The sequence below is a fragment of the Chiloscyllium punctatum genome, chromosome 19 (genome assembly GCF_047496795.1).
Source record: "Chiloscyllium punctatum isolate Juve2018m chromosome 19, sChiPun1.3, whole genome shotgun sequence".
Taxonomy (NCBI): domain Eukaryota; kingdom Metazoa; phylum Chordata; class Chondrichthyes; order Orectolobiformes; family Hemiscylliidae; genus Chiloscyllium; species Chiloscyllium punctatum.
The window spans coordinates 59,908,150-59,924,948 of record NC_092757.1 but is presented as its reverse complement, the minus strand read 5'-3'; the positions used below and the strand labels follow the sequence as shown (position 1 = coordinate 59,924,948).

General features: G+C 41.1%; 1 protein-coding gene across 1 annotated transcript; it reads right to left on the bottom strand.

Moving 5' to 3' along the window:
• Positions 1-10,178: 10,178 nt before the first annotated feature.
• Positions 10,179-12,740, bottom strand: LOC140491387 (claudin-4-like). The gene has a single exon (XM_072589496.1). It carries the CDS (start codon positions 12,617-12,619, stop codon positions 11,969-11,971), a length of 651 nt encoding a protein of 216 aa, XP_072445597.1. The 5' UTR covers positions 12,620-12,740; the 3' UTR covers positions 10,179-11,968.
• Positions 12,741-16,799: the final 4,059 nt, after the last annotated feature.

The window sequence follows — 16,799 nt, the reverse complement described above, 5'->3', positions numbered from 1 at the left end:
TAAACACTGATGCAAAATACTCATTTAGTATCTGCCTCATCTCCTGCGGCTCCACACAAAGGCTGCCTTGCTGATCTTTGAGGGGCCCTATTCTTTCCCTAGTTACCCTTTTGTCCTTAATGTATTTGTAAAAACCCTTTGGATTCTCCTTAATTCTATTTGCCAAAGCTATCTCATGTCCGCTTTTTGCCCTCCTGATTTCCCTCTTAAGTATACACCTACTGCCTTTATACTCTTCTAAGGATTCACTCGATCTATCCTGTCTATACCTTACACATGCTTCCTTCTTTTTCTTAACTGAACCCTCAATTTCTTTAGACATCCAGAATTCCTGTACCTGCCAGCCTTTCCTTTCACCCTAATAGGAATATACTTTCTCTGGACTCTCGTTATCTCATTTCTGAAGGCTTGCCATTTTTCAACTGTCCCTTTACTTGCGAACATTTGCCCCCAGTCAGCTTTTGAAAGTTCTTGCCTAATACCGTCAAAATTGGCCTTTTTCCAATTTAGAACTTCAATTTTTAGATCTGGTCTATCCTTTTCCATCACTATTTTAAATCTAATAGAATTATTGTCGCTGGCCCCAAAGTGCTTCCCCACTGACACCTCAGTCACCTGCCCTGCCTTATTTCCCAAGACGAGGTCAAGTTTTGCACCTTCTCAAGTAGGTACATCCACATACTGAATCAGAAAATTTTCTTGTACGCACTTAACAAATTCCTCTCCATCTAAACCCTTAACACTATGGCAGTCCCAGTCTTTGTTTGGAAAGCTAAAAAAACCCTATCATAAGTACCCTATTATTCTCACAGATAACTGCAGAGCTATGTAAAGTTCCACCATTATAAAGCATGTCTTGCATTGCATTTGGTTTCTGCATCACACTGATTGCCATTTTATCTGTCCGCAAATGTTCACGCAAATTCATTCGTTTTCAAATCCAGCTGATTTACGGTTCTCAAGGGCCACATTGCTCAGGCTTCCTCAGTATGAGTGTTAGCTTCTGTCAGAGTCTACTTTTTCCTCGTCTGAGAGGTCAGCGCTTGCTCCATCTGTTCCTTTTCTAAACTCCCCCACATTATTGAGCTGGTTTGAATGGTGTGCAGCAAACAAGCACAGTTCTGGACACCATATCTGGAGAGCACTCCAGTGCTCCTGAATGGTCCAGGCAACAGAAGCACATCTTCAGAATACCAATCTGCGATGGTCCTAGGTGATCCATGAAAAGTATTTGTTGTGCTGAGAGTTTCAAACTGGGAATTTTAGCCATGCTTTCTGGGTGAGCCTTGTTGCCCTGTTCTGGAAATCAGTGAGTGCATATTGTCAGACCTGGAGCTTGTGCAGAATGTAATCATTATGACTGCGCTCTGTAGAGTCTGTGCACTAAAGTATCTACAGAATTATTCCCTGCGGTCATAAAAAAGGTGAAGTTAAAAATCACACAACACCAGGTTATAGTCCAACAGATTTATTTGCAAGGACAAGCTTTTGGAGCACTGCTCCTTCATCAGGTAACTAGTGGGGCAGGATCATAGGACACAGAATCTCAGGAATTTGACTTGAAAGAAGTTCTGGGATTTATATACTCATCAATCAAAACCTGCATCCCCATTCTCAGTGATCAAAGACTTTACAGCAATCTCAGTTTGTTCAATACATCTCATCAGTTGTATAACACTTTGATCTTTTGCTATAAATTCTGTGCCCTATGATCCTATCCCACTAGCAACCTGATGAAGGAGTAGCTCTCCGAAAGCTTGTACTTCCAAATAAACCTGTTGGGCTATAATCTGGTGTTATGTGATTTTTAACTTTGTCCACAAAATGTCGGACTTTGCAGGAGAGAAATCCCTTCCTGTTCAGGAATCTGGCTGGATGGTCGGAGAGATGACTGTGCAGCACATGCAGGAAGTTGAGGTCCTCACAGAACCCAGTGATTGCTGCAAGTCCAACAGCTCTGACTGTGGCTGTCTGTGTCCATGATGTACAAGACAAATTATACTGCTTTACTGCATCGGTGAATTCACAAAAGCACTTGTGTGCTGCCAATTGGAGGATACATAAAAATCCACAGTTGAGCTTTGAAAGGAGCCAGCAGTGAGGAGATTCAATGTTTCCATAATCTTCTCCACCCCAGTAGGGTCTTAAGGAGTGTAGTGTAACAGAGAGATCTTGGAGTTCAGGTGCACTGTTCTGTGAATTGAGTCACAAGTAGACAGGACAGTGAAGAAGGCTTTTGGCACACTTGCCTTCATCAGTCACAGCGGGGAGAAAGTGAGGACTGTAGATGCTGGAGATCAGAGCTGAAAATGTGTTGCTGGAAAAGCGCAGAAGGGCTGATGCCTGAAACGTCAATTCTCCTGCTCCTTGGATGCTGCCTGACCTGCTGCGCTTTTCCAGCAACACATTTTCAGCCTTCAGTCACAGCATTGAGTATAGAAGGTGGGAAGTTATGTTGCACTTGTACAGAATGTTGGTGAGGCTGCACTTGGAGTATTATGTTCAGTTTTGGTCAACTTGTTATAGGAAGAATGTTATTAAACTGGAAATAGTGCAGAAGAAATTTATGAGAATATTGCCTGGACTCAATGATCTGACTAAAAGGGAGAGGTTAGACAAGCTAGGACTTTTTTCTTTCAAGTGTAGGAGACTGAGGTGGGACTTGTTAAAGGTGTATAAGATCATGAGAGACATGGATACGGTGAATGCACTCAATCGTGTTTCCAGGGTTGGGGGATCAAAGACTAGACAGCATCATTTAAGGTTAGACGGGAAAGAATAAAAGGGAACCTGAGGGGCAACTTTATTACACAGAAGGTAGTACACATATGGAATGAGCTGCCAGTGGAAGTGGTTGAGGCGGGTACATTAGCAACATTTAAAGGCATTTGGATAAATACATGGATGGGAAAGGATTAGAAGGATATGGGCCAAGTGCAGGGAAATGGAGATAGCATGGACATTTTGCTCAGCATGGACCAGTTTGGGTCAAAGGGCCTGTCTCCATGATGCAGGACTCTTTGATTCTGTGACTCTACCATTATACATTCTCTCAAACTAAGCAGGTGCAAACCTGACTGCAGGAAGTGGCAGCTGCAGGTGGCACTGTCCTTAGTAATATGAAGACAAGTCTAGATTTGCCTTTCACTCGTCTGAAATGGGCTAGAATTATCTCTACAATTGACTATGAAAACTGACTTGTTCCATCAGATCAGTACTGAAAATGTGTTGCTGGAAAAGCGCAGCAGGTCAGGCAGCATCCAAGGAGCAGGAGAATCGACGTTTCGGGCATCAGCCCTTCTTCAGGAATGAGGAAAGTGTGTCCAGCAGGCTAAGATAAAAGGTAGGGAGGAGGGATTGGGGGAGGGGCGTTGGGAATGCAATAGGTGGAGGGAGGTCAAGGTGAGGGTGATAGGCCGGAGTGGGGGTGGGGACGGGGAGGTCAGGAAGAAGATTGCAGGTTAGGAAGGCAGGGCTGAGTTTGAGGGATTTGACTGAGACAAGGTGGGAGGAGGGGAAATGAGGAAACTGGAGAAATCTGAGTTCATCCCTTGTGGTTGGAGGGTTCCTAGGCGGAAGATGAGGCGCTCTTCCTCCAACCGTTGTGTTGCCATGGTCTGGCGATGGAGGAGTCCAAGGATCTGCATGTCCTTGGTGGAGTGGGAGGGGGAGTTGAAGTGTTGAGCCACGGGGTGGTTGGGTTGGTCGGACCGGGTGTCCCAGAGGTGTTCTCTGAAACGTTCCGCAAGTAGGCGGCCTGTCTCCCCAATATAGAGGAGGCCACATCGGGTGCAGCGGATGCAATAGATGATGTGTGTGGAGGTGCAGTTGAATTTGTGGCGGATATGGAAGTGTCCCTTGGGGCCTTGGAGGGAGGTAAGAGGGGAGGTGTGGGTGCAAGTTTTGCATTTCTTGCATTTGTAGGGGAAGGTGTCGGGAGTGGAGGTTGGGTTGGTGGGGGGTGTGGACCTGACGAGGGAGTCATGGAGGGAGTGGTCTTTTCGGAACGCTGATAGGGGGTTCCCTCTCTCACTGCACACCCCAGGTCATCTCCTCTGCATCCCTCTCCCATCAGATCAGTCACCCAATGAGTCTTGCTAGAAGATGCAGAAAGATATGATTGCCTCCTTTCTAAGGTGTTATGATTAGGCATCATAGTCTAGATTCACAAGTGAAGAAAGATCACTTTTGTGATATAACAAGTGGCTCCTTGTGTTCGTGAAACTGCGCCATTGAGTGGAACTATACCAGCTCTGATTCCTGTTTTTTTGACCTGTCTGAGCCCATTGAGCAGAGCCAAAATGCATGATCTAAGTTTTTGTATGTAAAATTGAACCTGCTATCATATTTTAACAGATACAAAGTAGAAGGCCAAAATGCAGGAATTCATCATTTCCTCACTGAAGGGCTGGTTTTGCAAAACACGGCTAGTGACAACTGACTCAACTTTAAGGATTTCAACTCCTACTCTTGCAACATAAGTGACATTGTTGTCAGACTCTGAAGCCCAGAAAGTATCAGCTGTGATTACCAAGTGAAATATTGGATCTGTAGAATATTTACAAGCCTTACAGAATGGGATTTGATGGACAAACATGGAAATCTATGAAGCTCAGCAGATTGTGGTGTCTAAATATTGAACATAAGACTTTGGTTTTCCAGTTCTATCTGGGCAGGACAGTGATCAATAATTTCAGCTGGATGAAAAGAGTGGTAGAGGTAATCACTCTGTGGAGGTAATCACTTTTTCTTCGGAGTTGTGAAGTTGTTGGTAACCAGGTGAACAAAGCAGTCTTTGGAGGTTTTTTTAATAATGCTTCACTCCCTTTGGTTTCTATGGCCCTTGAATGACTGGTAGCGTAGGGGCGGTGAGGAATTACTGGGATCTGACTTTGACCTCTCCTAGTGGACAGGCTTAACAATCGATGTTTTATGTTGGAATGTAGAAAACAGCTTTGCTGTTATACATGAAACACGTGGTTGACTCACATTGTATGGCGGCGTGATTCGGAGCACTAAAACAAGTTCTGACGCTGCTTTCATGTTGACCTCATTTTAATACAGATTTGAAACCGCAGGAGTCAGGAAAGGACAAACAAACCTGTCTAGGATTCTGTTGCTTATATATGAGAGCTGGAAGTATCAAACAAAGTAAGTACAGGAGTTGGCTCACGGATGCAGATCTCCTGGAATGTAAATTGAAATTAGGCCAATATAAAAGCAGAGTACACTTTGCTTTGATTCATTTTGGCAGAGCTTGATGTTCCAATTTTATGAAAGTCGGGTACTTTGACACTAACAGCTTTAAATTGGTGTTTTGGAGCAGTGATATCAAATGAAAGAAAGTTGCAGTAGCTCTGTTACCTCTTGACACAGAGAACTGGTTTGGGTCCACCGCTAAATAGGTTCCTTCTGTGTTATTATTATTTTCTAATATGTATATCTTCAAACCAGTTTTCGCAGCTCAGACCACATCACCATCTCCTTTAAATGTTACAATATTTGAAGAGGGAGTGGTGTTGTTTCATGGAAAGTAGTAATTCAAAGGGAACTCCTAACTGATTAGAAAATGCTGCTGAATATTACCATATTGCATCTGGTTGTAGTGTGTTCATGTATTGGCCCTTTGTGTATTGGTGTTGCAAGCTGCAGGTGAAGCCCTGCTCCTATGTACCTTTGACTATTCATGTGAAAACTGACATCATGCGGCTATTGAATTTCTGGAGAGGAACTCTTTCCCATTCATACAATTGTTTTAGGATAGGTGCTGTTTGATGAAGGGACTTTGTATAACTGGTGTCTGTCACATGTTTTGCTTTGTAGCGTAACCTTATAAAAGGAAACAAAAAAAAATTAGGAAATCCTAACATTGAATATTATTTCAGTGAAAATTCAGTACACTTTGTTCCTACCATCTGGTAGAAATTCATCCTTAAACCCTCTGCACTTTTCTCTCTGCCTATATAACTTCCTCACTGTAAATGGTTTTACAAGTATGAGCAATGTAACTTACATTATTGATATGCTGTCTGTAGGCAAAACTCCTCCTAGAAATTGGAACTCACAAAGTCACCCTCTTTATGTGGCCTCCAGGTCTTTATAGTGCACAGCTATACAGTAAAATAAAGTGAAAACACCGGAAAATCAACACCTAAAGAGCCATCTCTTCCTAGAGTTATTTATGAGACACTGTGAAGTTACAGAGTGCAAGAGCAGAAAGGTAAATTATATTAATTGCAACCTGTTGTTCACCTGGTTGTTTGTTGCAAATTCACCCAGAAAAAGTTATTACTTATAATAAGCTGGAGAAAGGAGAAAGCTCCATATCTGTCACATGGAGCATAGTAATCTAACTAATGGATGATGTCACACTTGCTGCTTCCTTTGATGATGTTTGATTAAAAATTGTAAGATTATTAATAGAATAAAATAAGGCATTGGAATTTTGATTGAACGGGGAGTGAAAGTTGTGTGCAATATTACCAATCAATCCTGAAGACTGTATATATTCACATGTTTCCGTGAGTGTGCTACATGTTGACCATGCAAATTGCAGGTTCCCATGGTGCACACGGATTGAAAGAGAGTAGGAGAGATGAGGCCGATAGAAACAGTAAGGTTTGGACAATGTTAAGCTTTCATTTTCAATATTCCTAAATTGTAGCAATGAAGCTTTCATCATCTTTTTGAGAGAGCCAGGATCAGGAACTCTTGAAAGAAGAATTCAGTCAGGATTTATATTATACCATAAATGTGCACAGGAATCTGAAATATCGCTGCTTTCCTCTTTATGTCAGTTTGTTTCCAATCTCTATTTGTGTCCAACTATTGCAACCCAAACTGACACACAGATTTGACATGGATCAATAAACTTCAGTGAAGCACTGCAGTTAAAACATAGAGATCAGAAAATTCAGGATTTGATGTGCATAGGTGAATTGAAGGTCAACTCTGATGGCTTCCAATGTTCAAGAGCTTACCAACACTGTAGGTCAGAACTTATAAGGCTGCACTACACTGTTGTAGTTTTCTATTTGATCTGTGCTTTTACCATCTTGTCTCACATTTAAAGAATGGTCACATGGAATAGAAACTAAATAACTGCTGGCTCCCATGAAACTGTACCTCACCAAGATTATTAAACTGTACTCAAGATCCAAATATCAAAAAGCTTTTCTTCTAAAATATTTCTTATTCTTTTTGGACAGTCGGTGATATGAACAAAATTGCACTTGATTTGAGATGACAATGGCAGCAGAACCTTCTTCTTGAACAACTGCAGGCCCAATGGTGATAATCTCCAATGGTCTCCCAATTTTAGTCTGTTCAGCATCCCCAATTTCAATCACTCCAATACTGGTAGCTGTATTGTCAGCTCCATGGGCCCTAAGCTTTGGAAATACATCCCTATACCTCTCCACTCTTCTTTCCTTCATCAAAATGCGCCTTGGAACCAACAGGCTTGACCAAGCTTTTTCACAACTATTCTCTCATGTGGCTTGGTTGGAATTTTGCTTGGTAAAATTTGTGTCGTATCTTTGGGATGTCTTGAGAAATTAAAAACAAATTATAAAAGCAAGTTAGAGTCATAGAGATGTACAGCATGGAAACAGACCCTTCGGTCCAACCTATCCATGCTGACTTCTTGCTGTTGTTCCTGTCGTTCAGCAATTTCAAATATTCAACCCAGCAATACTGAAAGGTCAATGTATCCTGGGATCAGAGTTGTCAGCTGTACCATTTTTCTTTCTGCAATTCACCTAATTAACATAAAATGGGTCAATATCTTCAAATAACTTGCAGATGCTCTTTCAAATAACACATAAAAAGAATTGCATTAAAATGTGTTTGCTACTTTATCACATAAAAAGACATGAAAATGTATTCACAGAAGGATTTAACTGAATAGAGATCAGTAGCAAGAATCCAACTGATTCTAGAGGGGAATAGCTACTAAGTTCGTTGGAAATACTTAACTGGTCTTAAAGCATCAGTGGAGAGAAAGAGAGTTACTTTTTAAAGTCACTAACTCTCATCAGAATGGTTCTGACACAAAGGGCCCATATCTGAAAACTTCATTTTTGTTTCCCTCCTCACAGTTGCCATCACATCTCTTTCCAGCAGTTCCTGTTTTTATTTTAGTTTTCTGTCATCACCATTTTGCTTTTGTACTAGGCTGGTTGTATTGATTTAATGATCCTTTCTCATCTGTATTGTTCAGCCTTGCATTTATAGTTAAATACTGGTTAACATTTTGTAGCAATGTACTCTTTCCTCATTACTTCCTACAACTGATGCACTGGCTTTCATCTGTTTTTGGTGTCATTTAACAGGAGAAACCTCTCAACAAAGAGATGCAGGCAGGTGATGTGTGAAGGCAATGCTGCAAAAAGGAACAAATTAGTTTGAAACCCTCCCATCTGTTGTGTTTCAAATACGGCTCAATGAAAAGTAAACCAAAGAAAGAAATACTATCATCAGAGATCATAGCGGCTCAAGTAAAGAAAAACTCCATAGGGCTGTGCTTGTGCTTTTATTATTTATAGCATTGGGTCATTAAAAACAACTGCAAACAGTAAAAGTCAAACACAACACAAGAACATGTAGGAAAATGTTTCTGATATCAATTGCTATTACACTGGGTGAAGCCCAACAACAATCAAAATGAGAACTTGTATTTATAAAGCTTCTTTCACAATGTCTCAAAACACTTTATAACAATGATGCAATCATGACATGAACAGTACCATGGGAAACACAGCAACCAATTTGCACCTGACAAGGTTCCATACTCAGCAAGATAATGACAAGATCATTGTTTTAGTTTTGTTGGTGGATGGATAAATACTGTCTATGACACCCAGTGACTATCACTTTTCTGTGAATAGCACCATTAGATCTTTTACAGGGCATGCGAGGCCACAATGTAATGTCATTTGAAGGACAACACCACTGACATTGTAACCCTCCAACAGCATTGTTCCAAAATATTGTGTGCTCAAGTCTGTGGTTTATTCGGGCATCTTACAGTGGAACATGTTGTATGGAGAAAAGTTAAATTTCATTGCACTTTCTGTAATATTTCATTTGAGGTGCTTTGCCCTTGGGTTATATGCTTGACATGGAATGAATATTTTAAAAACTCTTGACATTTCCATTTTATAGAAGCACTTCAAAATGAAAAACACTGAATGAAGAAACATGGGATTTGATTACACGATGAGATTAGATTCAAAATATTTTAGAGTGTACTTTTCTTAATAAAAGTATATTTTTTGGAAAAATGCACTCAACTTCATGAAACTAAGTTAAAATTATAACCTTCTGACTAGGTACCTTTGAGAGATGCCTGAAACCTCAGAGTTAACTAGGACCAAACATTAGGTCATAATGGGCACTGTTATATTACTTCTTTATTTGTGTCATCTCTTTATACCAAGAGGGATGGTGCTGTTTCCATATAGCATTCTAGCTGGTAGAGGTGAGTGAATCTGAGGTGTGTCCAAGTAATCAATTAGGGCGGTGTGATGGCACAATAGCATTGGTGCCTCACAGGGCCAGGGACCCATGTTTAATTCCAGCCTCGGGTGACTGTCTGTGTGGAGTTTGGATGTTCTGCCGTGTCTGTGTGGGTTTCCTCTGGGTGTTCCAGTTTCTTCCCACAGTCCAAAGATGTGCAAATTAGGTGGATTGGCTGTGCTAAATTGCCCATAGTGTCCAGGGATGTGCAGGCTAGGCGGATTAGCCATGGCAAACGCAGGGTTACAGGGATGGAGTGCGTCTGGGTGGGATACTCTTCGGAAGGTTTGTGTGGAGCTGATGGGCCAAATGGCCTGCTTACACAATGTAGGGATTCTCTGATTCAATTTTGGGGTCTATTCACCTACAAAATGTCAACTCTTTGGTAATGGCTTTTCAAGATAAGAATGTTGGTCCTGATGAAGGAAACACTTGTCATTCAACCAAGCATGATTGGAGGATAATCATACCTCCTGAATCACAGATCCCAACTGAGAACCTGTGAGAATCCTTGTAGAAAGGTCACCTACACTATCCAGTGTCAGAGGGTAAGGGTGAGAAACTTTTTTTTATTTATTTCCACCACCAGGAAGATAGGAAAGACACCCGAGTGGCCAGTGACAAGCACTGCCCTTCAAACCACAGGGCAATGCTGTGTGTTCCTTTATGCAACACTACACGGTTGGAGGAAAAATTAATTTAGAGATTATTTGATTGGCCATTGGAATCAATACCCATACTTGCACCACCATTGCACTGTAGCATCTGTTTGTGCTACCTACAGAATGCATTACAGCACCTCAACAAACTTACTTTGTTAGAGCCTTGTACTCACAACAAATACTGACAAAAATGAAAACAGTAGTGGCAAATCAGTAGCTTCACCTCCAAATTCTCCTGTTGAAAGAGGGCAAGGCAAAATAAATATGGGAAGAGAGGGGGAAATAGCAGAAAACAACAAAAGGAGTTTATGAGGGAGAAAAATATACATAATATGGTGATAGGATTGGACAAACCAAGGGTGGTAAAGGTTCACCCTGGAACACAAGCACTGGCACAGTGCTGCCGAATGGCCTGGCTGTGCGGTAAAATTCTATGTAATTGCAAAACAAATGAGAGGCAAAGAGAAAGAGAGATCATTGATAAGGCAAGACAAAGAGACTGCATGAACAGCTGAAATAAGGAAAAAGAGAAAGCAACTGAATGATAAATACAAAGGGGAACAGAGAGGAAAGTCAAGCTGGGAAAGACAAAAGGCAAGACAATAGATCGTTAAGAAGTGGAGGGAGGAGGAAAGAGAAAGAGACAAAGGAAGATGACAAAACTGGAGGGAATGGGAGTTGTTGGGGAATGACAGCTCACGGTCTTCCTTCAATCCTGAGTAAACAAATAGGAGCAGACTTTCAGTTTCTAAATCTGGACTCATTTGCCTGGAATGTAGATAATGAGACAGGGAGAAGTGCTGACTGGGTGGAGTAGCTGGCTGGGTGGTTGGACGTTATTGGTACCTCCAGACCTAACTATTTCTTAAGGTGCATCCTGCTAAAGTGTTCAAACATGCTTACCCGTGTATATGATATAGTATCAGGCAATAGAATGTTAATTGGATTCTCTGGAGCCAGGTCCCAGTCTGAGGCAACTCAAAACATTTCAATCACTTGGTGCGTCTGCAGCGTTTATAAACCCAAGTTCTTTGTCCCACCTCAACTAATCTCAGCTCACCAAGTTTCACATGATCTCGTCATTAAAAGAATATGTTTCTCTAAGGTTTATTGATTAACATCCATTTTGCAAGCGTCAATATATTTGTACTGGATGACTCCTGCCTCGCTTTGGCCCCTTAGGGCAACCCTCCCCCATCCTTTCCGCCTGTTACTCATTGATAAAGAAAAACTACACGTTCTGGTAATGCACAGCAGAGCGTTTCAGTGGCAACCTTCCCCATACTCTGGCTCTTTCTTCATGTTGACCTATCCATGCTGCGTGTTTCCAGTAATGTTACTTTTCAATTGGTGCCACCCAGTGTCAATCACAGAGACACTGAGACGGGCTCATGACATGGTCCCGGATTCAGGAGAGCAGGGGCGGCGCCAAGTCCCAGAGAGAGAGAGAGAGAGAGAGAGTGAAACCTCCCCCCCACCCCCACCACCCCCCACGGACCCCAGGAGAACCAAGACACAAATACACGAATCACAATCAAAGTTGTTCTACCAACTGGTGAAATGGACCAGACCGATATATACAAAGACACACGCACACATCCACGATAACATTGCTTGGGTTTAACAGTAAATGAAATGGAAAGATAGCAATATCTGAACTTTTTTTCTCCTTAAAAAATAGACAATAAAATCTGAGACAAGATTCACCCCAAAGCGATAACTCCTTAGGGGTTCAGGAAAGCCGCTTGAGTCCCTGGGGAGGGCGAGCTGGGCTACCTGATGCCCTCTCACACATAGTCCTTCCTGTCATACCCAGTGGGACCTGTGGACCTGGCGGCAGAGTAAGCCATTCTAGAAGGCACGTACTTCTCATCCTTGGGAGGGCAGGAGCAGCAGAGCAGAGCCCCTCCGAGGATCAGCAGACCCGAGGTCCCCCAACCGATGTACAAGGAGGCTCCCAGCTCCCTCCTCTGGGCGTCCGTCACCAGTGGGTTGTAGAAATCCTTGATGATGGTGTTTGCAGACCAGGACACTGGGATCAGGATCATCAGCCCAGAGAGGATGAAGATAATTCCAGCCACGATCATAATCTTGGCTTTCGTCGCCTCGTCTTCCACGCAGTTGGTGCACTTGGCTCCCACGATGGAGATCAGAATGCCCAGGACTCCCACCACAATGGCAATGACGGTCAGAGCTCTGGAAGCCTGTAGGTCTTGCGAGAGGGCCAGCAGCGAGTCGTACACCTTACACTGCATCTGCCCGGTGCTCTGAACAATACAGTTCATCCAAAGCCCTTCCCAAATGATCTGCGCCACCACGATGTTGTTCCCAATGAAAGCGGTCACTCTCCACATGGGCAAGGCACAGGTTATGATGGCCCCTAGCCATCCTAACACTCCCAAGGCGAGCCCCAGGATTTCAAGACCAGCGTTCGCCATTTAAACCGTTGCAAGAACAAGTTTCCAACAGGCTGCGATGCTCAATAACTGCACCTCTCGACGGTCTCTGGTGCACTTGTTGCAGAATGAGCAGCTTTCCAATTGGACCGGCTTCACACAATGTGACCCAGAGCACCAATGAGCTGTCCTAAAGGGGCTGCAATCCGAGGCGGAGTCAGCGGCAGCTCTCAGGTGGAAGAGTATGTACTAACGGATCATTGAGCAGCTTTCAAACTTCTCGTTTTCAGGAAGTCCAATCCCTCCCAGTCGGCAGCTCGCAGCATTTGCTGTCGATTGTTAACAGACTTGGACCGCAAGGTCAGACTGAGATCCCCACGACCAAAAAAAAAGCTTTGCTCGTCACCGTAGGTGCAATTGCTGATGCAGGCGTAAACATATTCGTCAGCCTGCCTGCTGTGTCCCCAGTGAATTCTTAACCTTCCTGTTACTGGGAGCAGTGCCCATTCCCTCAGGTGAGCGTAGCAGTTCTTGAAGCCATTACATTCTGCTACTGCTCACAATAACACTTTACGTGAACAGTAATATTTTGAAGGGAATTTTTAATTTCAATACTTCAAATGTGTTGCTGAACGAACTGAATTTTCCGTAGGCTGCACTTACGAATTAACATCAGCTCATTAATGCCTTGGTCGTATTTATCATAAAAGGGGCCGTGTCTACCTTTACCAAATCTGGAACTTCTCTCATTGCTCAAGAAACGAAAAAAATTCCTTTGCTTTTCCTTACAATATTTTGTTTTGATGTGAATTATGCTACCTGCCTGAGCATCCAAACAAACAACAAGAATTGCTATGAAAACGTTTCTTATTTTAAACATTGCGAACACAACTGACTATGCAGTCATGGAACTAAAAATATGAAATCACTCTAAATGAGGAAGGCAATTCAGCTCATCTTCCCCAATCATCCAGTTCAATCAAAGTTTTCTCGGTCAGAACTCCCTTCCATGTATTTATTAGTTTGATGAAGAATATCCTAACATCACAGGTAAATTTGCCCTTTAGCTGTGTTGGCATATACCCCTTAAACTGAACCCATAACTTCATTTGAAGTCAATTTTTGAATTTACATACTCCAGACCATTTACTGTCAAAAATCTCAAGATCATGACTCAGTCATTTCCATTTCAGGCTGAAAAGGCTAACTTTCTTCAAGGTTCCACACAGTTGGATACCAAGACTCAGTGGCCTTTCATTCTCCAGTGTTGTAATGTCTTATTTTTATTTTAATGACCAGAACTGGTCTTATTATTCAAGGTATGGCTTGATCCAACTTTGTGCATGACTTCCTTTAATTTAACTTCTAATACTTTCTTCTATAGATATTAATATTCTCTTTACCTTGTTTGCCGGCTCTGTAGTGGAGTCATCTTAAGTGTTGATCCAATTCTCCCAGAATTCAGTTAAGTCAACATGACTGATGGAAGACAAATGTCATATTGCCGTCCTTCCTATGTGCTATAATTCATATTTCCTTGGATTGCATTTCATCCACCATTGTTTAATCCACTTTTTTTTCAAAGCTCTGTTTATAATTTCTAAGCTTCCTTCTCTAAATTTGCTCCCTCTTTTAGTTTTATACTATATTCATATAGCCAATTTGCTTTGAGGTTTTGTTTCAAAGTCATTAATATAAAATGAAAGCTAGAATGGTGTCTTCACTACAGTGCTTCCTATCTCCTAATCTAACCTCTCTAACAAGTACTTGTTATTTTCTATCTTTCAGCACAATTAACATTAATTCAGAAATTGACTGAAATCTCTGTATTGAAATTAACTCATAGCCTTCTACATGAAACAACTTTGTGAAATGTCACAAATGTTATGTTACAAATTTCCATGCTCCACATGGGATATGACTTCCTCAAAAGATCAGAGAGAATATTTAGGTAGAATCTTCCACTTCTAAAACCATGTGGACTTGTATTTTACTAAATTATTACAGTACAGATAATTCTGTAGTTTACTTCTGATAATTCTTTTACACAATATTGAGGTATGACTAATGAATTCATAGTTGCTTGTGTCTGTATTAGCTTTTTTGGAAAGTGCTACCACGTCAATAGATTGTTTCTCAACCAGTAAATACATCATTAGAACCACTGACATCTCACAAAAAGAGAAAAGAAGGGGAGAGAAGGAGGGATGATTAATTAATTACATTTTCCCCTTAGAAAATCTCAAAGTGCGTTTACAGCCATTGAATCACCTAGAAATGTATAAATTAGAGTAGGAGTAGGCCATTCAGCCCTTTGAGACTGATCCAGTATTCATTATGTCTTGCCTGATCATACAACTCAATAGCCTGTTACTATTTTTCTCCCAAGGTCAGAAGAATCCCTATGAAAATCTATTTCAATCTAATAGTTCCATTTCAGGTGTATCATGAACTAAATGAAGAGCAAGTCTCTTTCTACAACTTTGACAAACAACCCCTCAGGAAAGTGAAAGCTTTGCTCTGCCATTTGTGACAGACTATGAAGAAAAGGCTCTGCCCTGCCCTAGTCTACCATGAGGAGAGATATAATGTATAAGTGTGAAATATTGGCCGTAGTTAGAATTAATTGTGTTAGTTACTGACTCTAGCCCCACAGTAATTGCACTCATAAATCAATTGTTAACACAACAATTAATAAAAAAAAAGGAACTATTTTGTGTTTATATTATCTCACATACAGTGATCAGAGAGACCCTGTCTCTATGTATTAGGTTGAATTCCAGGGCTTTCAGTGAACGTTGATATGTTGACTTTTGAACTGACTAATGCGCATGCTTTTTCAGCAGTTTTAAATATGCTGATTTTTCTCCATGTACCCAGCACCCACACCATTGAAGCTCCCTGCATGATTGAACAAGGAACATTTGTGGTTTAAGGGCTTAATATACTACCTTCCTGAGCATGTCTGTGAAGGTCAGGCACTCTGATTCATGTAGTCGGAGTGGCTTCCATTAGATGCTAAACACTGTTTACTCAACAACTAGTAAAGCAACAGTAAAAACAGGTTTGCATGAGCTGGCAGAAACAAACTTTCAAATTTGTTATTTTCTTTTCATGAACAAAGGTCAAATGCACTCCCACAGTAGTACTCCTAATTTATATGTTATCATTCTGTACTGTGCAAGTATTCATGAGGTTTCAGTTCAAAATGTTTCTGGTAACTTTTAAAAATAATTGCCATTCGAGAACAGCTAGGATAAATGTCTATTTACAGAATTTCTCTGGGATTCCTGATGATCATCTTTTGAATTTACTCAAGGTCAGAAGAATTCCATTGCGAATTCTATTTGGATCTTGTGCTACCACTTCAGGTGTATAATGAACTAGATGGTGTGCAATGTTCTTTCTACATTGTACAATGTTTCTCAGCATCAGTCTCAGAAAAATAGCCTCCGTTTCTTCAAGGTGAACTTTTAATTCTTCCAAAGTCACCTTTTTGGTCATTCAAAGTGCAATTGTTCATTTATTTACAAGTTGTATTGCATTTTGAATCTCATTTGCTGTGGTACCATAACAGATCCAAACTGAATAGTTGTTTCTAAACTTGCACCAATTGAAACACTTACAAATTATCTTTTTCTAATATTTTGCAAGGATTCATACCCATGGTGCAGTCGTGAAACTTGTGGTACCTCAGTTTCTCGATGAGTAATTTACAATATTCCTTGATTTTTTTTCTCTTTTCGTCTGATGCCCAAAACGTAGCCACAACTCCATGGTTAACATTTCAACAAGATATGTGGTTTCAGATATTTTCAGATGTTCTGTTTCAAATTTTGTAGGTGTAACCATTACATTGAGTGGGATTTCTCAGATTGGGGCAGACTGAAACATGCCCCAATTAGACTCAGATCGTAGCTTGTCAGAGTGGAAGAGTCCAGCATGATACAAATCAACCAAGCTGGGCAATGGTGAAAATGATGCTGAAGAAAGAACAATTGAAGCAACTTTTGATAACATTTTGGAATGGGATGGATTTGTTGAGAAAATGATTACATTAAGGTTGCCAAAATCCATATTAATACTACTAGCACATTTCTGAAGCAGTTGTTGATGTGTTTATTGGTATAAGTTTTGTATAATTCAAAGTTTCGGCTGTGAAATGTCCATTTTTGTCATACCTTAGGAGCTGTGTGCATAATATTTAATTTGGACAACAAAT

Excerpts from the sequence above, each read along its gene's own strand:
- LOC140491387 (XM_072589496.1), bottom strand. The coding sequence starts at position 12,619 with ATGGCGAACGCTGGTCTTGAAATCCTGGGGCTCGCCTTGGGAGTGTTA.